At 38.3% G+C, this 27,203-nt stretch overlaps 1 protein-coding gene, 1 long non-coding RNA gene and 1 pseudogene across 2 annotated transcripts; 2 read left to right on the top strand and 1 right to left on the bottom strand.

The window, feature by feature from the left end:
• On the top strand, nucleotides 1–657 carry LOC109947137. Its single transcript, XR_002270110.1, has 2 exons — nucleotides 1–141; nucleotides 220–657. It is a non-coding gene; the product is annotated as an uncharacterized LOC109947137 (long non-coding RNA).
• The window catches only part of LOC109947136, a 49,201-nt pseudogene continuing 30,629 nt past the window's right edge, over nucleotides 8,632–27,203 (bottom strand).
• LOC109947135 (natterin-like protein) lies at nucleotides 9,269–22,870 on the top strand. Its single transcript, XM_020556627.1, has 2 exons — nucleotides 9,269–10,653; nucleotides 20,997–22,870. Exon 2 carries the CDS (start codon nucleotides 21,154–21,156, stop codon nucleotides 22,573–22,575), a length of 1,422 nt encoding a protein of 473 aa, XP_020412216.1. The 5' UTR covers nucleotides 9,269–10,653; nucleotides 20,997–21,153; the 3' UTR covers nucleotides 22,576–22,870.

The following is a 27,203-nucleotide window of genomic DNA, read 5'->3' as shown; positions in this document are numbered from 1 at the left end:
GTAAATTATACAAACGGTAAAACATAAAATAGGCAGTTCCAAGATTATAGGGATTGATTGAGATAATGAAGCAATCACACTTGAATGGCTACAGACTGCCGTGACTTGTGGGGAGTGTCTTGCATATTCATTGGCTGATGGGTAGGATGCTCTTCACTTCTATCGTAGATGATTTTTTTCAGAGTAGAAATAATTTGTTCTTTGGTTGCTCTTCCGCAGGTAAAGTTTAAGTTAGATAAATTTTATTTCTGCAAATTAGGCAGGCAGCAAAGAGATTGAGTCCTAAGTAGTGACTTCACCTTCTCGGTGAAGGTTGCATCAGTCGCCCATGTTTACCATGTGGAAAGAGAGGCATGCATGGATACATCTGAGTCTGACTATGTACTAAGATGGGCACGCTGTTGTTCAAGAAACAGTGGTAGTTATCAAGTATAAGATTAGCAATATTGATAAAGTTAGAATTACAAGCTTATAATGGGCTTCTAAGCCCATGGGGTATTATTTCTGTCTTTCTCCTGTTTTTGTTTGTCCTGTTTGATCTGTATTACAGTTCAGTCAGTCGGTCTATTTTGATCTATTATTTTGCATTTTGGTTTATGTATCTGATCTACTCTTGGCTCTTTTGTTAAATAATTTATTAGTTATCTAGACTAAAAAGATCTCGCTGTAAATAAGTTTTTCACAGTTCACTGTTGGAATTAAAACCATACCTTGTGTTTTCGTTAGTGCTAGTTTTTCACATTTTACTTACCAATGCCATATAGGTTTTTCGACGAGCTTAGTTTCTTTCTTTTTTTTCTTTTTTTTTTTCCTTTTGTTTGCAAGTGGCTGATGATACTGCAAAAGTTAGTATAATTGGTTAATTACAAACCGGTTACTCTCTTACTTTGCCATCGGTTCTCCATCTTTGTGTGCACTATTTTGAGTTACCTAGTGGACTGAATCGGGAAAGTTTGGCATAGGGGAGAGAATGAATGGGCATGGGATTAACTATTCCCTATAATAATTATTGGTTTTTCAGGGATTGGTTCTTAAGCCTATACTTGTTTTAGTTTCACCTTGATTGTTTGAGCTTTAGCTCCTCATTCTTCCAAACAAACAACATAATGTTTAGCTAGCATTATACCCAACAAGAAAGAAGCTAAAATCAATTCACGTCATCCTTACCGTCTAAACTCGGATATGAAAACTTATGAGCATGATCTTTATTGATTCAATTAATGTTTGCATAGTTGTTACACATATACGTTATAATCCATTGTTCAGAGACAAATGTAGCCAGTTATAATTGAATAGGTTTACTAAAATGAATTTTCTTGAAATGAACAATAATATTATTCAATTTGTAATGCCATAAATTTTTATTGTTTTTTAATTAAAATAAAAAATTTGTGATGTCATGTTCATTGCCTTATAAAAACGAATAATTTGCAAAGGACCTATTAGCGTAGTGGCAATTGTTCTTTCATGCAAAGTCTAGGTTTGAGTCCTAGCATCCGTGTACCGTGCGTGAGTTTAGTATATTATCGCTCCTCTCAATAGAAAATATCCTAAAGAAGAATAATTAGGATAATTAAGGATGCCACTTCATCACACAAAGTAATTCTAATTAATATGCTTCACTATTTTATTGAAATCATAAAACAACAAATACTTAATTAAATAGTGCTTCTTGTTGTTGTACAAATACATTGTCTAGGACAACAAAGTTTTTAATTAGTAAAGTTAAATTATAAGCGGTTATTGGTTGGAAATGTATTGTAACTTAAGTAAGTTGAAGAAACTCTCGTCTTTAAAATTATGGGGGGCTTTTTTATTCCAGCAGCTACAGATAGGCCTGGGCTGCAGTAAAGAGCAAATAGGTGGAGTTGCCCATGTGTCGGAGTTCAAGAATCAAGCCCCAAGAGTGCTTCAAAAGATTTATGGAGCTTTAGGAAACACCTTGGTTTCTTTCACCAACAAAACTAACAGTTGCGTACAGAGAAATATTTAGGCTTAGATTGATAAGCTTGTGGCACGGGAGTTGAGCATTCATGAGTTTAGCATTAGAGAGAGAAGGCTTGGGCATCCTATGAGAAACAGAGGCTCGAATAAAGGGGGAGAGGGAATTTTGAGAAGATTTGTTGAGAGAAAAGAGGAAAAAATGAAGGAAGAAGAATGGGTGGCCTTAGCAAATTTTCGGCAGCTCTTGAGTGTTTTGCCAGAAGAGAAAAGGGGAAGAGATGGAAGAACATGGCTCGAAATTGAAGGGTTCCAGTAGTGAGAGGGGATGCCTGCTCTCTCGGGATGTGGTTGAGATGATGGTAGGAGATGCCCAAGTTCTGGAGCTCATTCTTCCCAAAAAAACCCTAGCAAGTTCTTCCTAAATTTGCCAAGCCTCCCTTCCATTCCTCTTCTCTTCCTTTGATTCATTCCCATTTTGTGAAATCCTCCTCAGTCCAAACACACAGAGATAAGATTTTTGGGAGCTCTAGAGCCTTCGCGCAGTTGTTCCAATGGCAATCTCCTATCTTTGGCTACCATCTCTCCTTATTTCCTCCCTTATTTCATAGCAAGAGATGATAAGGGAACAAAATGGGTAACGGTGTTGGTATGAAGGGTGTTTTGCTCCCAGCAGCCTACACACGCAACGATCCTTTGGTTTTTCAAGTGATTTATTGTGGTTTGTCTTTGCCCATGCGCTAGAGACTCCCAGCAGCCTGCATATACAAGTATTCTTTGGTTTTTTAGATGGTCCGTCTTGGGTTTGTCTTTGGCCATGTGCTGGAGACTTTCCTAAGATATTTTCTAGGTTGTTTGGGCTACTCTTAAGGTGATGGGCTAATTTAATAAGATGATGAGCCAATTTTTTAAGGTGATGAGCTATCTTTTCTCTCTTTCATGCTTACCCACATATTTGGGCTCAAAAAATAAGCTCGAGTTTTGGGGCTCCCAAGCAGCCCAAAACTTCCACTTCTTTGCTCATCAATGGGCCTCGTGAATGCTCGTAACCATCCACACCACAACTCACTCAGCAAGCTCCGGGCATTTGCATGGCTTGGGCCTACTTAACTTGTAGCATGGTTAGGTGCAAAATAAGGATTTTCTGCTTGGCATTGCATGTCGATTGGTGTGCTCATACTCGAACTTTATCGTTTTGTAAAGGGTTATGGTCGAGTCAAAACGACGCTTGATGGGATAATTAGCATGGGTTTATAGAGCCGGCACATTTTACAGGCTTGTTGCAACTCTTAGCGTGATGGATTATATATTTGCTTGGCGTGGCAAGTGGACCGTGACTTGTGCGGGCGTGTATGACAAACTTTCGCCTGTCAAAATCTGATTTCTTCTCAGTAAGGTATCGCACTGGATCATGAATATTGGGCCCAGCCTTGGATTTTTTAGGCCTCAACAAAAATCAAGAGGAATTAAATTGTTTATTATTTATGAGATACTAAGCGTTTTCATATTCCAAATAACTCGGATCATTGCAAACCCTTATAAATAAAGAAACTCTTAAAACTCAACTCCATCAAATAATTCTTTGCCTTTCCCCAAAAATAAAAACTAAGTCGTACCAAAAAGCACCATGGCCGCAGTAAACATGTATCTAATGTTGGTCATTTTTCTTTTGGCGAGCCCATCAAGAATGATTTTCACAACTTCCGCAATTCCAACTTTCAAGACATCTAATTCGAAAATCTTGGATGAGTGTAAAAAACATATCTCCATTAATTGCGTTCGAGAAGTTGAAGTATTTTTGAAAGTGAGACTGTAACAGATGGTTGTTTCCATAAGCTTGTGTTTGTAGGCAAAAGAGTACACCAGTTTGGAATTGATGTGTTGGAATTGCACTCTCCCCCGCATCTTCTATCACAATTCCAAACTAAAATGCTTCAAAATCGAAAACAGTGGATGAATGTAAAAAATAGATCTCCACTACGTGCGCTCAGATTATAATGGAAGGGAATTATTCTCTCTTTTAAACGAAGAGATTGGATCAATAAGGGAGATTTAATGAAAATCAAATTCCTAATTTCTGGTAATATCCCTATCTTTGGTCTAAACAATTGACTAATTAAGTGGAGTACAATTGTTGACCTAAGGAATATTCCCATTGTCCACGTGGTGCCTCGTAATTGATTGCCGAAATATTTGTACCTACAACTATTTTAATAAAAACCATGATAAATAGTATCATTAAAATAACCCAATTGAAGACTTGATCTCTACTCCACTCCACGCCAGCACCTTAGAATTATTCAAGAACTCCACAACAACCCAAGCTCCAAGTCGTGATACCAGTCCTCAGAAATTTGTGTCTGAACTCCTTTTTTTCTCCCCCAAAAGTCACGTTTAAACCTACTATGTATATGCTCCATGACTTCCTATTCTAGTTGGAAATTAATACATAAGAAATCGTACTCTAATAGTAGATAACGTGACATAGTCAAAAGAGGAAATTGCTTGGCTTGGAGTCCTATTAAGTAAAATTTTGTGGGGTCTAATGTCTCGTGCATCCTTTTTTTTTTTTTTTTTACAAAATATTGTTGAGTACAACAAATGTTTTTACCATGCATGTAAACACATAGGACATACTGGATTGATATTTCATGTTGCCCTATATCTGAGGTTCCATCTAGGCTATATTACTAAAATTTGACATTTGACCCTCCCCATTGGAGATGGCCTTATTTGAGATGAAGATGTTCATCCGAGGATCATTGAGTCGTGCGTCAATCCGGTTACCTTCACTATTTTATTGAAATCATACAACCACTGAATTAAATCATGCATCCTTTTATTTTACAAAAATATTGTTGAGTGCAACAAACGTTTTTAACATGCATATAAAACATAGGACATATATTATCATTGTCGTACCTACGATTGGTGGGTTTATTTATAAGTTAATTATGGGTAGAGAATGTATTGTAACTTAATCAAATTGATAAAACTCTCGTCCTTAATAATGATATTGAGATGAATTAAATCGGTTATGCAAGAACCCCACATATCATCAAGCTAGATGCAGATGGATTGAATTTATAAGTCCGTTGACTGACTTTCTGCAGTGGAATCAGTTTGAACTTACCCACTGAAGACTTGAAAAGTAAACTCCAAGTTTTTCTTCCCACTGAAAGTCTTGCATCAATGAGTACCCCCACCACGTTGATTTTTTCTTTCTTTCTTTTCCAAAATCATTGACATTTAGCATCTATGAGATGAGATTTCTTTTTCTTTGTTTTCCAATTGGCTATGAATTTTGGAGTGTTGAATACCCCAAACTCCTTAACAGTGAAGACCTTTTCCAAACCAGTCAAGAGTCATGATTTGAGATTCTTTCCAATCTCAAAGTATATTTTTTATATTTGTTAAATAATTCTCACAAATATATTTTTCATTCCTCACTTTGTTAATTGTGTTCAATATTCATCCATTTTTGTTGAAGATGCCCCAAAACCATTTCCAATTTTCGCATGCAGGAGAGGTCAAAATGATTTTAAATTATGTATGTGAAATTTTAATTTTTTAGGTCAAAATGTTTGGAAAAATGAATCATGAATGTTGAAACAAAAATATTATCAAGAAAAATTAACTACAAAAAAAAAAAAAGCTTGAATAAAATAGGTACTAACCACATCACTTAGATTAGAATACTTCTTGTTGGCTGTGCAAAAATCTTACGGCCTCACCTTTAAGGCTGAGGGGATATGCACCAACATTGGTCATCCTATTTTGTGTTGGATGAGTGTGCACGGTCGAGCCAATATTTCCGTTGAAATTGTTAAGAATTAATCATGGCCTTTGATCGTATAGCCATTGGGAACAAGTTTGAATTGTGGCCATCTGATTCCAACGACAATATTAATATTGACATCCACATGCCCCTAGGTGTGGCTAACACAATTTGACTTTGCACACGAGAGCAAGTGGCTTATTTAATTAGGCAACACCAATTTTCAGTCCAGACAAAAGGTGGAATGCTATTCCACCTAATATATGGATTGGATTGATAATTCACTTGGCCCTAGTTATATTGCTAAAATTTGACATTTGACCCTCCTGATTGGAGATGGCCTTATTTATGATGAAGATGTTCCTTTCTAGATGGAATCCGTTGTAGAGAATGATGTGATTGTACCCCTTGATTTCAATCAATGATGTTCTTCTTTTTACTAAAAAAAATAAAAATAAAAAATTGAAATCGTTATCAAACAGTCCTAAATTTTTATTATTTTAATTAAGTAAAATTGTGTAGGGTCACATGTCTTGGGTTATAAAAACTAATTGAGCAATTCCCATACTGTGTTCATCAATTTACAATATATTATTAGTTTCAAAAAATTTCTGGATCACGCACCCGCCGAATGGGCGATTTCACCCAGCACTTTCATCCGAGGATCATTGAGTCGTGCGTCAATCCGGATACCTTCATTATTTTTATTAAAATCATAAGACCACTGAACTAAATCGTGCCTCCTTTTATTTTACAAAAATATTATTGAGTGCAATAAACGTTTTTACCATGCATGGAAAACAGAGGACATATATTATCAATGTCGTACGTACAATTAGTATTTATTTATAAGTTCTTGTGGGTTATGCAAGAACAACACCACATATCATCAAGCCAATGCCACTGTTGTTGGATTGAATTTAACATACAGATGGGACTAATGGTGGAAAATGAGCTTGTTAGATGCAGATGGAAAATGGACAAATGCATGTGGAATTAGTGTCACAAGTCCAATGACTGACTTTCTGGCATCAATGCTCCATTTGAACTTTCTGGCATCAATGTGGAATTGATATGATATCTTTTTTTATTGGCTCTGGACTGATTTTGAAGGAGTGTTGAGTAACCCAAACTCTTTAACAGTGAGACTTTAACTTCTTCAAATCATTCTGGATTCATGATCTCCAACTTCAAAGTATACTTTCTTTGAAAAACAAAGATTTGTGTTGTTTTTTCAATTAAAATTTGAAAGAAAGTTTTGCCGAATAATTAGTTTGGTCTCCATTGATGTTGTTGGAGTGCTAGTTGTTTCGAAAATTTTCAATATCTCAAAATCAATTGGAGAGAAAAGCTTGGGTAGGGAATTCCTTACCTTATGGCCTGATTATTAGTGACATGTACTTTATAAAATATACATTTCATTTAACTTGGTAAACCCTAAAGTATCTGATATCCAACTCCCTCAATTTAGGCTAGAATTATTACATGTTCAACAAGTTCGAGCACATATGCAGTTAACTTCAAAACGTTTTGATTACGGCGAAGTCCCAATTCAGGATCCAAATAATTGAAGTCACTAATTCCATATTTTGACTTGAAAGTAGTAGAGTATTTAACTTCAAAACGTTTTGATTACGGCAAAGTCCCATTCAAGATCCAAATAATGGAAGTCACTAATTCCATATTTTGACCCAAAAAGTAGTGGAGCATTTAATTTCAAAACATTTTGATCACAGCAAAGTCCCCATTTAAGATCCAAATAATGGAAGCCACTTATTCCACATTTTGACTTGAAAAGTAGTGGAGCACTTAACTTCAAAATGTGTTGATCATGGTAGCGTCCCCATTTAAGATCCAAACACTTGAAGCTACTAATTCCACATTTTGACTTGAAAAGTAGTGGAGCACTTAACGTCAAAACATTTTGATCACGGCGAAGTTCCCATTCAAGATCCAAATAATTGAAGTAACTAATTCTACATTTTGACTTCAAAAGTAGTGGGACACTTAACTTCAAAACGTTTTGATTACGACAAAGTCCCCATTCAAGATTTCTTATAATTGAAGCCACTAATTCCACATTTTGACTTAAAAAGTAGTGAAGCACTTAACTTCAAAACGTTTTAATTACGACAAAATCCCCATTTAAGATCTAAATAATTCAAGCCAGTAATTCTACATTTTGCATGTGGCATTAGCATTACAAGTCCGTTGACCGACTTCTAACACCAATGGTCCATTTGAACTTTCTCACTGAAGACTTGAAAAGTAAGCTCCTTGTTTTTTTCCGAATGAAAGTCTTAGCATCTGTGAGGTGAGATTTGTTTTTTCTTTTATTTTTCTTTCCAATTGTTAAAATTTCAATGCATGTGGCCCCGATTCTTGTCAACTAAGACATAAAGGAAAACTCCGAAATTCCAAGTCGTTGAAATTACATTATCCCAACTTTTATGCCTTATTTTTAATTTCACCTCAACTTTTACTCCTCATTTTTCGAAGAACTTGAAAGAAAGCATTAACGAATAAACAAAATTCCAAAGTTTTAGAAAGCAACTGATATGATATATTTTTTTATTGGCTCTGGACTGATTTTGGAGTGTTGCGTAACCTCAAGATTCATGATCTCCATAAAATATACATTTTATTTAACTTGGTGAAACCTGCCAGTCAATCTGCTACATGGCTAGGCTCTCTCTAATGAAGTTTTTCTCCAATGGGAATGCTCTAATTACATTTTCGGGTATCTTAAAGAGTATAAGAGTTACGGAGACCACCTTTCTGTTGGTCGATCGAAAAAGAAAAAAGTATCAATAAGCAACGGATACCAACTAATTTACAAAGGATAGGATTCCCAAATTTTCAACCAAAAAAAATAAATAATAATAACAATAATAAAACAACTTATGTCCCTTGAATAAAGTATCTAATATCCAACTCCCTCAATTTAGGCTAGAATTATTACATGTTCAACAAGTTCGAGCACATACGTAGTTAATATTACTTGTACATTTTACTCTAATTCAGGAATTGCTTCTAACTCTAGGCGTCTTGCTGGGATGCTTGCATGCGTTGTTGTAGGACTCGCAGAGACAAAAGGATTAGGAGGCATGGCCAAGTTATCTCCTCCTTCTAACATATGAACCACTAATTGCATAGACGGACGATCCACCGGTGCCACTGGATGCACCAGAGCCCTACAATTGCAAGTGTCTTCGGGATTTTACCATCTCCGTCATCTCCAATATGGATTCGTAGGTCATCTCCTCCTTCTAGGAGATTATAGATCCATTCTGGGCAGTATATTTCATTTGTGTTCTTTGTACCAATATTCTTCCTTCCTCCTACCGCCTCTAGCAACAACATTCCAAAACTATAGACATCTGACTTGTAAGACACATTTCCGAAATTCCTAGAGAACACTTCAGGTGCAATGTATCCCATGGTGCCTCTAGCTGTAGTCATTGACACTATACTTTGATCCTTGGAACATAATTTGGCCAAACCAAAATCAGAAATTTTGGTTTTCTCGACATGAAACAAAGCAAAAGAAAAGACCAGTCTTAGATAACTCACCCGTTGCCACGAATTCCATTGTTTTGCCTATAAAACATAAACATAATTTCAAAATCAGATTGTCATGTTTGTGAAAATCACCCTGAACCAGCCAGATTATCATTTGGTCATCGTGTTTGCAAATATGATTTACTTTGGAAACTCTAAAAAAATTGAGCAGAATATATGTGAAAAAAATCCTTCCTTGCTTTCCTCAAGTGAACACATTCAACTTCACTGTTGATGCCATTGTCCTTCAATCTACACCTCTTGCCCTCCGCGTCACCTTCAACCCAAGTCGGAAATGGAACTGATAAAACATCATACATCCTTGTACAAGATTGTAGGGCCGGTAAGCTGTCAAACAAATCATAATGGGGTCTAGCACAAGAAATCGGAAACAATCTTGGCGCTTTTACAGTAAATAAATTTTCAAGAAGTCAATAAAATTTTCAATGAACAAATGTCGACGATCTGACTGACTCTCTAACGTCATGGCTTACCTAGGCTGCATTACTTTTCTTTTGATATTATTCAAATGTTATCCTATAGGAACTGTAAATATTTCACGAAACTCTTATAAGAAACTGTTTAAATTTTAAGCTAATTTGAATGCCAAACAACCCCTCTCTCTCTGCTCTCTCTCTCTCTCTCTCCCTCCATGGGAAGCAGGTTCTTGGCCTTGTCTAGGTGGGTTTTGATAGTAGCCCTTCTTGTTGGGTTATCCGGAGAAACATGTAACGCGGAAGACGACGGTACTAACTGTACCTCTTCCTGCGGCAATATCCACAACATAAGCTATCCTTTCCGACTAAAACATTATCCAAAGCACTGCGGCAACGTAATGTATACTCTGTCCTGTGAGAACAACATTACACTTGTTGTAGACCTACCTCCTTCAGGAAAATACTATGTCCAGGCAATCAACTCCCACAACCAAACAATCCGACTAGTAGATCCTGGCCTCCAGATAAAATGCCTCAAAATTTTCCACCTTTTTTAAGAGATCCATATAGTGTTAATAATATGTCAGGTTATCTACTTTCGACACCTGTATTTTACATCAAGTGTTCGAATCCAGTGAATTCTTCTCTGTATGTGGACACTGCTCCATGCTTGAATATAAATGCTTCTTCTTTGGTCCAACAAAAGACGTACAGTTATGTGAAGGTTGTGGTTATGGAAGTGGGGGATTTGTATGAGGGTTGCAGTGCAGAGTGGGTGGCTTTGGCGCTCTTCGTACTACTCGGACTACAATACCTCTTATGAATCCATACACAGTGCCCTCATGTATGGCTTTGACCTTGGAGTATATTGGCCTGATGAAATATGCCAAGGCCAATGGAGTACAAATTATAAATGTTATCCACACACCATCCCAGGTACGTGAATTCTAGGCCATGGCTTTTGACTATGTCTAATTTGTTGCACTTTTAGTTTATGATAGTGCATAGAAGGAAGTTAGGGGAATTCAGACTTCTCTTAACGTTCTCTAGTCAGACTTGTAATATCAGGAAAATACTTGTGTTGTCAAATCATGAATCTAAACTACACATGGCAATGTATCAAATAAGTGTCCAACAGTCTTCAAATAAGTGTCCAACAGTCTGGCAAGAGAACGATCTACTTTAAACTAAAGTATCAAAATTGAAGTTCTTAGTTAGATTTAATTCGGCTTTTCAACTTTACCACTTAAGATAGAAACAAACTGAAATTTCTGAATTTATGCATCTTTTACTCCTAAACTTAAATTTTAAAATTTTCAATTGACAAAAGATACCTGATGCACCTCACCCAACAAGAAAAATTTGTCAACAACCATCAACATATAATAAATTAACACCTCATACTCCACGATCAACATATATAAATTAACACATCAGACTACGCGGGTAAACAAAGGTGACTTTGGTTTGGGAGTTTCCTCGGACACCTACAATGCAAGTCACATTAATAAGAAATCAAAATTCAGAACAAAAAAATCTCTCGTCCTCTCTCTTTCCAGGCGCCCCCATCCTGAGTTACCCCAGCAAACAACAACCATGGCCGCCCGAATCCCGCTGGCGTTGTCATTTCTGTTCAACAATTTCTTAGACCACCTCCAGCAGGTCTGCCTTGCCACTCTCTCTCTCTTCCCCATAACCCCCATCTTACATCATTTGATACCTGATCCAAACCCCCATCACCAAACTACCCACACCTTTGAATCAACACCCATCTCCCAAATATCCAATCCACATACCCACCAATCTCTTCGTCTCTCTCTTTGAGATATAAGTTTGTTTTTCAATTTTTTTGATTGATTTTGATTAGTTACCACAGTGGGGGTTTGGATGGGAGATTAATCTTGGGTGGGTTTGGGGTGATGGGGTGAGGTATCGGATGAGGGTGGCTTCGATGGTGGTTGGAAGGATGTTGCAGTTTAACTGGGGGTGGGGGCTGTCGGGGCTGTGGTGAAACTAGTGTCGAGTGTGTAGAGGAAGTTGGGTGGTTGAAGAATGGTTGGGTATGATTTGGTTTTGTGGGTTGAGTATTAGAGGAAAGTTGGTGGTCTGCCCCTGCCAAGGATGTCGAGAGATGGAAGTATTATGGCCCAGACTCACATGATTTGCCTGTTGAATGAGAGGAGTTTTCAACCGAACCCCCTCAAAGAGTAAAGCAACCGCCAAGTTCTCGAGAGATGAAGCTGCAACTTCGAGGGCAAAGAATGTGTCTACACTAAGGAAGAAGCTGAAACTTCCTGCTTGTAACATCGCACATCGATCAATGGAAAGGGAGTGATGTGCCTTATATGTACATGCTTGCCTCCATCTAGCACGAGGCTTTTTGAGAGCTCACTGGCTTCGGAGTCATGGGAACTCCGAAGTTAAGCGAGTTGGGGTTAGAGTAATCTTAGGATGGGTGATCCACTGGAAAGTTGCTCGTGAGTTCCCAGAAACAAAACTGTGAGGGCAGAGAGGGGGGCCCAAAACGGACAATATCGTGCTACGACAAAGCCGATCCTAACATGTGACAATTTGGTATCATAGCCGCTCTACTATGTAGTGCCAGTGTGCCGAAGAGGACGTCGGACCCCTAAGGGGGGTGAATTGTAATATCCCACATCGACCAACGGATAGGGAGTGATGTGCCTTATATGTACATGACCACCTCCATTTAGCATGAGGCCTTTTGTAAGCTCACTGGCTTTAGAGTCATGGGAACTTCGAATTAAGCGAGTTAGGCTAGAGCAATTCCAAAATGGGTGACCCACTGGGAAGTTGCTCGTGAGTTACCATAAACAAAATCGTGAGGGCAGAGAGAGGGGCCCAAAGCGAACAATATTATGTTACGGCTAAGCTGATCCCAGGATGTGACACTACTGTTGTAATCAAGTCTACTGAGAAGACTTAAGTAGGCGTCTACTAGGGTCAAGCATCTTGTCGGTGCAGATAGTAAGAAGATTGGCGGTATATGGAATATTCGGCACATTTTGCTCAAGTCCCCCACTGACCAGCTCAAAGACTGCAATCTATCCTGTAAAGAAGTCCGTTCCTAAACCAGTTCGCCTGTCGAGAAACAAAGAGCTGCTGGCATTCCTTCCTAGAGTTTGAGTTGTCTGCACTAGTAAATGGATGAAGATCGAACTGGGAGGATTGCTCCTCTACTTAACCATCACGATTCATCTATCGAGCCATGAGCAGTCAAACATGGGGCTAATTCGGCGTCATTGACTCCTTTCGAGGTGAGGATAATGGCGATTAAGAAGGTTAGAAAGTCATCTACTTAGGCGAAGAGTTCTTCGCTAACAGCTGGTCCCAAGGTTGACAAGTCCAACTCCGCAGGCGATGCATGTGTGTCTGATCTGCTCAGGAAGAACTTTCTGTCAAGCCTGTCTGCTTGCGTCAAGCTGGTTGATCATATCTATCTGGCTAGTGATCTTGGTACTTTCTCAAGTATTTCCTTGGAGAAGAAAAATGAAGCGACTGTCAATTTGCTTCAAAAAGAAGTAGGTTTTTGCTGTTAAGGCCATCCAAAACTCATCTACTATTGCCCCATCTTTTGCTCAGCTCCTAAAGTTGGAAAAGAAGAATGTTGATATGACTGGCAAGCTCTTGACCGAGCAGATTCGCCATGAAACCAGGATGTCTGAAATGAAGGAGAGCATGTTTGTGTTAAAAAGTTCCCTTGCTCAAAAAAATAGTGAACTTAACTCTTCTGTTGCTGCCCTGATGGTCGCAAAGAGGCTTACGTCAGTCTTGAACGCAAGAATGCTGACATATCCTAGAGTTGTGACAAACTTCTGGCCAAGTATAACACCTATCACAAGGCTATTTAACGATCCAAGTCTGAGAGGGAATGATTGCTTCAGTTCCGTAGGCGAGGAAAAATGGGGTTTCTCCAGTTGATATTCTTTTGGTGGTGCGATAGGCCCATATGACTCCAGGCAGCTCATTGACCCATTTTCCTTCGGTGCCTTATAGTCTCTTCTTCAGACAATCCAACATGATCTTGATAGATACATGTGTTTGGCTGTTGCCTTGAGAATATCTAGGAGTTGATAGGTGCTGCTTGATGTCATACTTTGCAAAGAATGCGGTGATCTTCCTACCAATGAACTGCGATTTGTTGTCAATGACTAGCGACTGTGGGCAGCCAAATCGGCAGATAATGTTCTTCCCGACAAATCACTCCACATCGGCTTCTTTAGTAGATGATAGAGCTTCGGCCTTGATCCATTTAGTAAATTAGTCTATGGCGACGACCATCATGTCTTTCTTGGCAAGTGTGGGTGGCATGGAACCTGCTAAGTCAATGCCCATTGCATGAATGGTCACAGGTTGTTCTGTGGATGTGCAGTCCAGACAAAAGGTGGACTGCTATTCCACCCAATATATGGACTCGATTGATATTTCACCTGGCCCTATATCTGGGGCTCCATCCAGGCTATATTGCTAAAATTTGACATTTGGCCCTCCTCATTGGAGATGGCCTCATTTAAGATGAAGATGTTCCTCCTTGGATGGAATCCTTTTTTGAGAACAATGTAATTGTACCCCTTGATTTCAATCAATGATGTTCTTCTTTTTGCTAAAAAAAAATTAAAATTAAAATCAAAATCGTTATCAAACAAGCCCTAAATTTTTACTATTTTAATTAAATAAAATTTTGTAAAGTTCACATGTCTTGGGTTATAAAAACTAATTGAGCAATTCCCATACTGTGTTGATCAATTTACAATATATTATTAATTCCATAAAAATTCTTGATCGCACACCAGCGGAATGGGCAATTTCACCCAGCACTTTCATCCGAGGATCATTGAGTCGTGCATCAATCCGGTTACCTTCACTATTTTATTGAAATCATACAACCACTGAATTAAATCATGCATCCTTTTATTTTACAAAAATATTGTTGAGTGCAACAAACGTTTTTACCATGCATATAAAACATAGGACATATATTATCATTGTCGTACCTACGATTGGTGGGTTTATTTATAAGTTATTATGGGTTGAGAATGTATTGTAACTTAATCAAATTGATAAAACTCTCGTCCTTAATAATGATATTGAGATGAATTAAATCGGTTATGAACCCCACATATTATCAAGCTAGATGCAGATGGATTGAATTTAACAGATGGGACCAAACCAGTGGTGGATAATGATGAACCTGTTAGATGCAAATGGAAAATGGACAAATGCATATGTGGAATCAGTATTACAAGTCCGTTGACTGACTTTCGGACATCAATGACTTTTTGACATCAATGGGTATTACAAGTCCATGGGGCAGATCTCTCGGCAGGGTGACGCTCAGGAACTTCTTCCTGAAGTCAATTTTGGCCGCTTCTTCCTTTGGTTCCTTCTCAAACAATCTGAATCCAGGCTGGAACCAATGATATGTTCTTCTGATCACCACCTGCCACTGAGCTACAGACTTCTTGGTGTAGTGCCTGGAAAACATTAAGTACTCCTCAATTGAGCGCTTGGGCACTTCTACTGACAATAGAGGATGAGCCAGAACTTAATCTTCAGGCAGAACTATGTCTGGGAATCTCAGTTCTGGGAGATAAACTTGCAGCCAGATTTGGATCATCCAGAATGCTCATGGGGCAGACAAATTCAAAGGATTCTCCAGAGTGGCAGTTTGCAGGTTCTTAAATAAATGGGCTAGAACTGTAGGCCCAAGCCCTACGCTAGTATGGTTGTGCAAAGCCTCTGCCAAATGCCTCTATTCAAGCAGAACTGCTGAGGAACGGTTTGAAAAAAACAAACCGATTTAGCTAGTACAAAAGAAACAGCATGTGCTGCTGGTCCTTGTCTTTCTCAGCACTAAACTTCTTCAAAAAATTGGAGAAGGAGCAGTTCTGGTTGATTGTTGCAAGAGAGATGGTGAATTGTCTCGCCAATTTCTCTTGATTCTTCCTCCTATGGTAATCACCCACTGCATCTACAGGCCTGCCATGGGGCCTGAACCGGAAAATTTGAGCCATGTCCAGTAGAGTTGGAGCTATCAGGCCGACACGAAAATCGAACGTGTTGCTGGTAGAATTCCAGAAACAAAGAGCAGCAACAAGCAGATTCTCGTCCCTATTGATGGATTGTTTGGACAGGAGAATGGTGTCATAAATGCCAGCTCTCTTCCAATAAGCTCCATAACGCGGGAGAAGTCTGTCAATCTAGTCTGCCCACTTAACTAGACTGTTCCTCACCTCACTAGATGGGAATGAGCGACTCAGGTTCTTGCTGACCCAGGTGTGAGAGGCCAGGGCAAAAGAGCTCTCGAAACACAAAGGAGCTTCAGCGTCATCTTTGAACAGTTCTACCATTTCATCAGGAACAGGACCAAACCAGTGAGGACCCAAAACTAGGGTATTCTCAAACAGGTGAAGGACATTCTCGTCCAGGTTCTACTTGGCAAAAGGGTGAAGCTTGCTTCTGACCTTTATCGCATGATTATCAACACCAGTCCCGGTGATATAATCAGGAGGAACTGAAGAAGAGGAACTCTTGGCACGAGTATTTGGAGAAGACATTTTCAAAGGTCATTTGAGCTGGAGTAAGAAGAGTCAAACTAAAAGAAGGCGAGGTCGGGTCAAAGAGAAGAGTGAAAATTCTAAGGAAGACTGGGAAAGTCAAGGTTTGAGGAAGCTAGGTTTTGAAGTAAATAGGAGCTAGGATTTAATTCTTTCAAAAAGAACTCGAAAACGTGGGAGAAGACAAGGCGCCATCTAATGATGGCTAGCTAGTAGCTAGCTAGTAACTACCCAGTTGCCCACGAACTCTAGCTCAAATGGACAGGACGTGGCAGGTGTGGGTTAGCAGAAACAGAATAAACTGGCGCGCAACATTAATTGGCCAATTGATTCAATTTGAACCATTAAAAGGTTAAGAAACCATTTTTGAAACAGTTCAGATTCAATGGGGCATTTTTTGGGCCAAAATTTGGCGCACCCAGCCCAACACTAAAAGAGCCCAGAAAAACAAAAACCGCAGGATCCAAAATATGGACTGTGTAAAACAGGAATCAAAGGCCCAAAATCCAAAAAGGCCCAGCCCAAGATTTATATAAGTATGGTAAGCAAACTTGGGCCCCCCAAAAGAAAAACAACCAGCCTTGGGCTCCAGAAAAATCAAAGCGGGCCCGGTATAATTAAAAAGAAAAGAAGCCTAAAACAAGAACAGACCCACGTGATGTTTCTGACTTAGAAAAGTCAATATTTTCAACTGGGGTTAACAAAAATAGGCGGCTAGGAGGAGACATCTCTGAATCTCTGCCACCAAAAGATCAAATCCCTTTTTATAAATTCAGAGATATTGTTTCTACTCCAAAAGAAGGCACCATCTTTCAAGGGATACACAGGCTAAGTTCTCAAAAGGAGATAAGTAGGAAAACATGGAGTTGTTCAAACTGGAAAATCAAACTGAACATCATGGTTTGAGCTTTCACAAAGGGGCAGTTAGAATGAAAGAGGGGTTAGGTTCTCTTTCAAAAGAAATAGAGAAGTGATTGGTGTTAAAAGAACTGACTATTGAGAGCCTTTCTGCCAGAATTGATAAAACCACTTCTTCTTTGTATTTAAAAATGAAAGATCTTTTGAGATTTTTGCCACCCATTATTAAAAGAAAGAAATCCTACTCCAAAGCATTTCTTATAAATATGAGGGGGGGTGAATAGGGCAAGAGACACAAAAAATTCAACAATCAATCAAACAATCAAAAATCAACCAAAGGCAAAAATTTAAAATGATCACTTGATCACTAAGAACCTTCAAACAAACTGGAGCAATCAAAAACTCATTTGAGCCACAACAGAAGCCAGATATAGATCAGAACTTCCAAAGTTCAGCCTTAGATAAATAAGTCATTCAAAACGAGACTTCTCTCGTTACAAATTTAATTCAGCAAAAGCCAAGACAAGCAAAGTTTGAGTTTTCACAAATATGAAAACCTCAACAAATTTTACAGTGCAGTTCCAGCTTATTAAGTCCTCAAGTGTAGCCACTTTTGCCCTTTCAGAAGAAAGAAGCCGCAGTTCTGCCCGTTCAAAAGCCTCACAAGGCTTGAAGTAGATTAAAGCTCTGCCAAAATTGAACTTTGGTATCGATTTACAACTGAAGCTAAGCAGTTGAAGTTGTTAACAGCTCAGTCCAGCACAGACATACTCAGTCCAGCCCGGATCAGAAGTTTCTACCCAGGCAGAAATGGAATTCTGGCTGTCTTTTTGTCTTTCTAGAGTTGATTTTTCCCTTTTTGATTATGTAGAAGGTAGTTCTGCCTAAAACAGTCCACTTTATTATCATCTATTCTGGCCAGAATTACCAATTTTATACTGTGATAAATTATGAAGTCCTCACTAGTCTGAGGCAGGAAAAGAACTTACTTGTGAGATATTTCTCACCCAAATTCACAATCTCTTGTTTAGAAATCAGTAACTTGGGGCGCAAGTTATCTGTTTCAAAGAAGTCTGCCAGGATTTTTATTGCTAATAGTGGCACGCTCGCACACCAAATAAAGTTGGTTTGTTGACCAGTCAATGGTTTTCAAGGTAATGGGGAACTTTGCCCTTCCATCACAGGAGCAAATATAAAATGGGTGAACACAGTTAACTTCAAAATGTTTTGATTACGGGCGAAGTCCCCATTCAAGATCCAAATAATGGAAGCCACTAATTCCACATTTTGACTTGAAAAGTAGTGGAGCACTTAACTTCAAAACGTGTTGATCACGGCAGCGTCCCATTTAAGAAACAATTGAAGCCACTAATTCCACATTTTGACTTGAAAAGTAGTGGAACACTTAATGTCAAAACATTTTGATCACGGCAAAGTTCCCATTTAAGATCCAAATAATTGAAGTAACTAATTCTACATTTTGACTTCAAAAGTAGTGGGACACTTAACTTCAAAACGTTTTGATTACGGCAAAGTCCCCATTCAAGATTTCGTATAATTGAAGCCACTAATTCCACATTTTGACTTAAAAAGTAGTAAAGCACTTAACTTCAAAACGTTTTAATTACGACAAAATCCCCATTTAAGATCTAAATAATTCAAGCCACTAATTCTACATTTTGCATGTGGCATTAGCATTACAAGTCCGTTGACCGACTTCTGACACCAATGGTCCATTTGAACTTTCCCATTGAAGACTTGAAAAGTAACCTCCTTGTTTTTCTCCGAATGAAAGTCTTAGCATCTGTGATGTGAGATTTGTTTTTTCTCAGGGGACTATTATCCAAGCACCCACGGTGGTGGTTATTAGTTTATTCCTATTGGGTTTCATGTATGTATGTTTGAAGTATTGTGTGTTTTCTTTTGGAATAAAATTATATTTGTAGAATTTCAATTGTTTTAGGTCAAATTGTTCAAAAAATTAATTTATGAAGTTATATAAAAAGATTAAATGAAGAAAAGTTATCCATTAAAAAAAAAAAACCATTCTTAAACAATTGAATAAAGTTGCAGACTTAAAATTTGAGTGAAGGGTTGGGGGAAAAACGGTTTGAATTCGGGTAAAACCCAAATAGTTACTTTTTGGAGGAGGGAAATTTGGGTTTAGGACCAAATGGGTTGGAGAAGGCCTCAAGGGGCTAAACCCAAATTTTCACCCTTGAAAATACAATTATTCATGTATTGCCTAGGCTCAAACAATTTTTTCTCCCAACCTTCCAGACTGAAATTTTGAGTCCGTAGCCTTATTAAATTGTTGAAAAATATTTTAACTCTAACTTTTTTTTTTTTTTTTTGTGGTTAATTTTTCTTGAGCTCATTTTTTTTTATAACTTCATGATTTATTTTTTCTAAACATTTTAACCTAATTTTTTTTTTAAAATTTGACAAATTTAATTTAATTTCAATTAAAATGAAAACTTGTATGCCATTATCCCACACGGCTTGAATTATTTTGACTTGGTGCCCGTCTTCCTTTCTTGAATTCTTTGCATTTCATCTATCGCCTTATCTCTTCCCCTTTTGGCCATGTTTGGTATGCTTCACTATGCCTCACTGGACTGGATTGGATTAAACAATACTTGAAACCCATGTTTGGTAAGGGAGGGGATTATCTTAAATGAGATTATATAGTCCAATAGTTAAAAAAATCCCGGACTCGCACAGCTAATATAGTGAGCCCGAAATTGGGTTCGCAAATTAGGACGCTCGCTATTTTGAATACGCGAATCCGACTTCCTTATCGCTTGAATCAAAACCCCACCACAGATCCAATCGATGAAACCCAAGGCCCAGCGCTCCACCCTGGATTTCTTCTCAGAAAAATCTCTCTTTGCACCCCAGCAACCAGCAGAACCCAAAACCATCTCTCTTCGCCATCTAAGTCCAATTCGTAGTAGTTCCAAAGAAAAAAAGAAAAGTAGAAAGTAATGAAACCAGAAACAGAGAGAAGAAAGAAGGAAAAAGGATGAAAAGAAAAAAAGAAAAAATATGGGTCTGTGTAATTATGATACTGCTCCTATTTGGGTAGCTTCCTTACTTGCTGATGATGTTTTGGGGGTGTCTAGAAGATGGCGGTGCTGGAAAAAATGGAGCCATCTTGCTGTTGTTACCAAATTGCTCATCTTGGATTACAGGTTTTGATGCGTTGCTTGGTAGCGACCAACAAAAAAGTGGTGGCGATGAAGCCAGTTGGTTACTGGATCTCTCTTCACAATTGAGAAGAAGAAAAAAGAAAAAAGAAAAAAAAGCATAACAGAAAGAAACGATGGAGAAGAGGAGAATAATAAGATAGAGAAAAGTAAACAGAAGAGAGAAAAACAAGGAAAATAAGAATAAAATACTAGGAAAAAAAAAGAAAAAAAGAGAGAGAATGAGAGCTGGCAGGGCTGATAGGGGTGGGTTATTTTTCAATTCATATGGGTTGGCTTGTATAATTATTTATTTATTTTTAATTTTTAATTAAATTTAAATATTAAAATAATTATTTTTTAGTCCGACACAGCACCAAATATAGGTCTTTACTATTTTTATAATCCAGCTTCTTAGTCCGACGCAGCACCAAACGTAGGTCAGTATTTAATCCAGCTTTATTCAATACGAGTTAATCCGAGATAGTCCCAAAATTTAGTCATGTCCATAATAATCCGTCGTACCAAACAACCCCTTTGTGTGCATGTATTACCTTTTAGCTTGTTGCCATTATTTTCTTGATGAAAATCTAACTTTACCCTACACCATACCTTCCTATATCTTATCATGATTTGTTTACTCTATTTTCTGAAGTCTATTTAAAAAGAGTGAAGAATTCCAACCAACCACACCATCTTCTTCATTATCATCTTTTTGCTTCAAAATTGTGAGCTTCTACGCCGGCCTGGGACCTCTCGAACCGCCTAACAGAGAGTAGCTATACATTGTTTCTAGAATTAATTAAGAGAAAATGGTGAACACACTGCCAAGGTATATGGTGTTGAAATCAAAGTACAATGCCAAATACTTGAGCTACGTAAAGGAAGATGTGCAGATTCATGGGTTTCTCAAGTTCTCCGGTGAAGAGGTCGTGAGTCTGTATTCAAAGTTCCATGTGGAGATGGCAAAGGGCGGGACGGGACTGGTGCACATAAGATGCTGCTACAACAATAAATACTGGGTCAGGTGCTCGGACAACTACTATTGGATTGTTGCTGGAGCGAATGAACCCGAGGAAGACCAATCCAAATGGTTTTGCACCTTGTTCGAGCCCGTCTACATAGACAATAACGATCCTGCTCAAGGGGTCAGATTTCGACACGTCCAGCTCGGGCACTATGCATGCTTAGGGAGAGAGGCCCCGCCAAAATACTCGTGCTTGTTTGCAGGATCTGCGGCGCCTAACAGGGAGCTGCGCGACGCCTGCTTAATCGTTGATTGGGAAACGCTGTTGGTATTGCCCAAGCATGTCTCCTTCAAGGGCGACAATGGGAAATACCTGAGCGCCCGCAAGTTTAAGCGCCACCCTTTCTTGCAATTCTCATCCACTGACGTTGGAGAATCAAGTGTGGGGAACGAGGTGTTCTCTAACGGGGATGGGAGTGTTCGGATCAAATCCAATCTCTTTGGAAAGTTCTGGAGGCGCAGCCCTAATTGGATCTGGGCCGACTCCGATCTTGACGGTAACGAAAGCAACAAGGACATGTTGTTTTGGCCTATTAAGCTTGGCAATGACAACAAGGTTGCTCTCCGCAACTTGGGCAATGATAATTTCTGCTTTAGACTGACCAAGGACGGGTTTGTGTCCTGTCTCAATGCTGGCGGCCCTAATATCGTCGGAGAGGCGTACATGGAGGTGGGAGAGCTTGTTGTGTCTAGGAGCATTTACAACGTTAACTTTCGCCTCCTTGACTCCCGGATCTATAGCCAAAGTGTTGTCTCCATGGCCACCGGAGATGCCGTTAACCGAACTCAAGAAGAAAACAAAATAAACTTGACGCTCTCGTACAAAGAAAGCAAGAGCCGTACTTGGAATTCTAGCGTTTCAATGAAGTTGGGAATCGAGACCAAAGTTCAAACTGGAGTTCCTTTGATTGCAGAAGGACAGATTGAAATATCGGCTGAATTCGCTACAGAATTCCAGTGGGGGAAAACCAACACCTCCGAAAGTGAATTAGGGACTGTGCACGAGGTTGTTGTGCCCCCAATGTCTAGGGTGAAAGTGAGTCTCATGGCGACTAGGGGCTCATGCGATGTTCCATTCTCCTACACTCAGCGGGATACGCTTATTGACGGCACAACTGTTACCCAGGACATGGACGATGGCGTTTACACTGGCGTCAATTCCTACAACTTCAAGTTTGAGACCAAACAAGAAAGCCTGTGTGATTGATGTTCTCCACATGAATATCAAGTACACGACCCTCCAGTAAATAAAGAAATAAAGAGGTGTCGATGAAATAATGACTAGTGTGCTTTATTTTTGTTTGAGCAAAGTGTGTTACTCTTTTTCCTTCACCAGATTTTTCCTTCTTGAATTTTTTGAAGGTAAGGTTTTAATGAGGCCACATTTATGCAGTGTGTTGAGTTCCAATATTTCTTTAATGTTGTATTTCGGTTCCTTATTGAATGTAAGCTTCTTTCTGATTTTAAAAATAAAAAAATGAATGACATTTGAAAAGGTATCACTAATACTGTTTAAATTAGTATCTATGAATTTGATTATAGGTTATACACTAACACTGTTATATATGGCCATAAAGGGGAAAAAATAAACTAAAACGAACAATGACATTTGAAATTTGGGCTTATGATGACCTTACCAGGGATCTCTTTGACAACTCAAGTATGAATTACCATTATTTTTATTCAATTCGATGTATGCCTTAATAGGCTTACGTCTGTAAAAGAAAGCGAGAGCTTAAGCTAGTACATCTCATCCGTTTGTTATGCGGAGAGACTTTTTTAGAGGTCACCGTTGGATTAAATCTAACAGTAGGTAACCACATCTAATCCATCGTTGAAGAATAATTTATACTTAAATGGTTAATTTTATATAAAATACTGCCCAAATATGCTGTCCGTTTTAATTATACTTAAAACAAGTTATAATGCCACTACTACAAAAAAGCAAAAAGACGACGGTAAATCACCGTCGTGTATTTGGTTTTTCAATGGTCGTGGAATCCACCGTCATCTTTTCCCTCATAAACCACGACGCTAAATAACCGTCGTTGTTAAACAATACAACGTCATCAAAAAATACAAAACGATGTCTTTGTACTGCAAAAGATCTAAAAAAAGCAATCGATGATGATAATAGACGACCAATTCTCTAAAAAGACCGTCGTTAAAAAGGGAAAATATGACACATATTAAGAGAACAAGGCCGCAAGATAGACATACAACGACGACAATAAAAATACGCCGACGTTAAATATAATTTTCACGACAATAAAAAATATGACGTCTTTAAATACATTAGAAGACGACGTTATTGATACCTACTACGTCGCACATATAAACACAACCGTCGTACAATTAATTTTCCACTTCGATTTTTTGATAAAAGATGACGTGGAAATAGTTGTCAGTGTCATTATTTACGACGTATGTGTTTCTATAGTAGACGTTGAAAAACTAAACAACGTCAGTTACAAATATATGAGAGTCGTATTAAAAAATTTATACGTCCTATTTTCAGAAACAAACAACGACCATAAATATTAGACGTTGTTAAATACAACAACGTCGGAAAACAATAAAAACAGACGTGTTTAGTCTGCTAAAGTTCTACAACGTCTCTTATTTACAAAAAACCGTCGTGAAATAAATTTTCCACTTCGATTTTATCTAAAAAAGATGACGTGGAAATAGTTGTCAGTGTCATTATTTACGACGTATACATTTATATAGTCGACGTTGTATTTATATGTATTCATTACTCACGACGCACTTAATAATATAGACGACGTTGAACGTCTAAACAACGTCGGTTCCAAATAAATGAGAGCCGTATTACAGAACATATAGACGGCGTAGATTATGATGGGAGCCGTATTACAAATAACGTCGTTTAATTGTTATTAGACGGCGGTTATAATGAATTTCCGTCGGAATTAATTTCGTTCCTCTTCGTTTATAAAAGAACTTGCGACGTGGAAAATGTATGATGACGTCGTATTTTTTAACGTTCAGATTACATATCTCGTTTTTTAGACGTCGGTATTATGGGATTGGAGTCGTGTTATTTTGAATTACATGGCGGTTCTTTATCCTTCACCGACGTGATATCCTGAATAATTGCTTCACAATAGCGTCGTGGTTCTTCATTGTTACGTTGCTTTAAGACGTCGGTAAATATGCTGAATAACTGATTCACAATAACGTCGTGTTTTATTTGAACGTAGAAAGTGAAGAAATCACATTACAATATATTACAAAATTAATGTCATACACTGCCAATTACATAAGCATCATTCAATCCATATATCTTCACACCCATCTCGAATATTTTGACCGCCTAACTCACCTACCAGTTCATCAAATGTGTCAACATTTGGCATCCCTCTAGTAAATGGCTCACACTCAATTATCACATCACCTAATACTTCATCACCAATAACATCATTATATTCTCTACTAGGCATTGATAACACTACCGACCAACCACGATGCATCGGGTCGTCAACAAAAAATATTTGTTTGACTTGAGAAGCCAAAACAAATTGGTCATTCCTATGTCCAATTTTACTCAAATCTACAAGGGTAAATCCAAGTTCGTCGACTACAAGACCAGAACTATCTATCCAATCACACCTAAAGACTGGGATTGTAAACTTTTGGTAGTCAAGGTCCCAAATTTCTTGAATGACACCATAGAAACCCATATTTGAGAGAATTGGGTTTTTATCCTTGGCACTAGCAACTTGCATGGTATGTGCAAGTAAATAAACTCCACTATTTTGAGTTGTCCGCACATCATCTTGTGCCTTGATATTGAATTTAATACCTTTAATAAGATAGCTCCTATATAATGGCACTGACATGTTTGGACCAGCTGCTAGCCACCTTAAATTTTCTGATACGCCATGATTGTCTTCCTCAACTTCACTTTGAACCTGCAAATTAATCATATCTTAATTCATCCTAACATATAAATAAGAAGAAAATTAAAAGAGAAATACGTTATTCAACAACATATACCTTGAAGCGTAGCCATTGAATGAAAGTGCTATTGTGCTTATCCTGCAGCCACTTTGTTCTCTTTCTAAATTTTGGATAAGCAGTCTTGATGTGGATCATATGTTGCCTACATGACACGAAAAATTCAAGCATTACGGTCCCAAATATATAAGATAAACATAAGAAATAATTTTAAATGGAAACTTAAAGAATAAAACTCATACGTACTCGATATAAGGTAGGACTTCCTCCGTATTCTCCAAGACATATAGATGTGCTTGATTCAACAGGTCCTGATCAACTACGCTCACTGTGCAACCTGATAATGGCTTTGAAACTCCCATCTTTTGGCTTGAAGGCACTCCAACTGTACTAACATCAGATAAATGCTGAGTACAAAACTCTACCGCTTCTTCAGCTATATACCGCTCAGCAATGCAACCTTCGGGACGAGTACGATTCTGAACATACCCCTTCAGCACTTTCATATATCTTTCAAACGGATACATCCACCTAAAATATACTGGCCCACATAGACGAACTTCTCTGACAAGATGTACTACTAGATGAACCATGATATCAAAGAATGAAGGGGGAAAGTACTTCTCAAGCAAACACAGAGTAACTACTACATCTTCTTCCAACTTATCTAGCTTGGAAACATCAACAGTCTTTGCACATATAGCATTGAAGAAGAAGCACAAACGAGTTATTGCATACCTTGCAGGCTTCTCCAAAACAGAACGAATTGCCACAGGGAGCAATTGTTGCATTAAGGTATGACAATCATGTGATTTAAGGCCAAGAAGTCTTGAATCTTGTACAGATACAAGATTTTTAATATTTGAAGAATAACCTTCAGGGACCTTCATACCATAGAAAGAATTGCAAACCTCTCTCTTCTCTGCTCTTGACAAATTCCAAGGCCCAGGAGGCAAACGAGTACGTCTTTCTCCATACTCGGGTTGCAAATCAGTTTTGACCCCCATGTTCAATAAATCTAATCGAGCAGCAATCCCATCTTTATTTTTTCCAGGGATCTCCAGCAATGTACCAATGATACTATCGCAAACATTCTTCTCAATGTGCATAACATCTAGGGCATGCCTCACAGGAAGGTATTTCCAATACTCGAGATCAAAGAATATTGATTTCTTCTTCCAACAAACTCTGTCACCATTTTCAACCATATGCAGCACTTCTTCTCCGGTTAATGGCTCTGGAGGTATGCCATATTCAGGTTTCCCATTAAAAGCTGCACGTTGCCTCCTATATGGATGATTGATTGGTAACCATTTTCTATGCCCAATGTAACAAATTTTGTGGCCATTTTTCAACCTGTGACTAGGTGTATCATCGCCGCATATTGGACAAGCTTTATATCCTTTAACAACACAACCAGATAAGTTTCCATAGGCGGGGAAATCATTAATTGTCCACATTAATGCAGCTCTGAGTGTAAAGTATTCTCCATTATGTGCATCATACACTCCTCTAATCCCAACCCACAAGGATTTTAAATCATCAATCAAAGGCTCCAAGTAGACGTCTATATCATTTCCGGGTTGTTTAGGACCGGAAATCAATAAGGTTAACATCATGAACTTTCGTTTCATGCACAGCCATGGAGGGAGATTATATGTAACTAAGATAACCGGCCAACAACTATATCTGCTACTTAGAGAACTGTGGGGATTGAATCCATCAGATGAAAGAGCCAATCTCAAGTTTCTCGGCTCATTACCAAACTCAGGCCATTTATCATCAAGAAGTTTCCAAGACGGGGAATCCGCCGGATGAGACATCTGACCGTCAATTGATTTCTAGCAACATGCC

The sequence above is a fragment of the Prunus persica genome, chromosome G2 (assembly GCF_000346465.2).
Source record: "Prunus persica cultivar Lovell chromosome G2, Prunus_persica_NCBIv2, whole genome shotgun sequence".
NCBI lineage: Eukaryota > Viridiplantae > Streptophyta > Magnoliopsida > Rosales > Rosaceae > Prunus > Prunus persica.
Note: the sequence above shows the minus strand (reverse complement) of the source record. Positions and strands in the feature narration are given on the sequence as shown.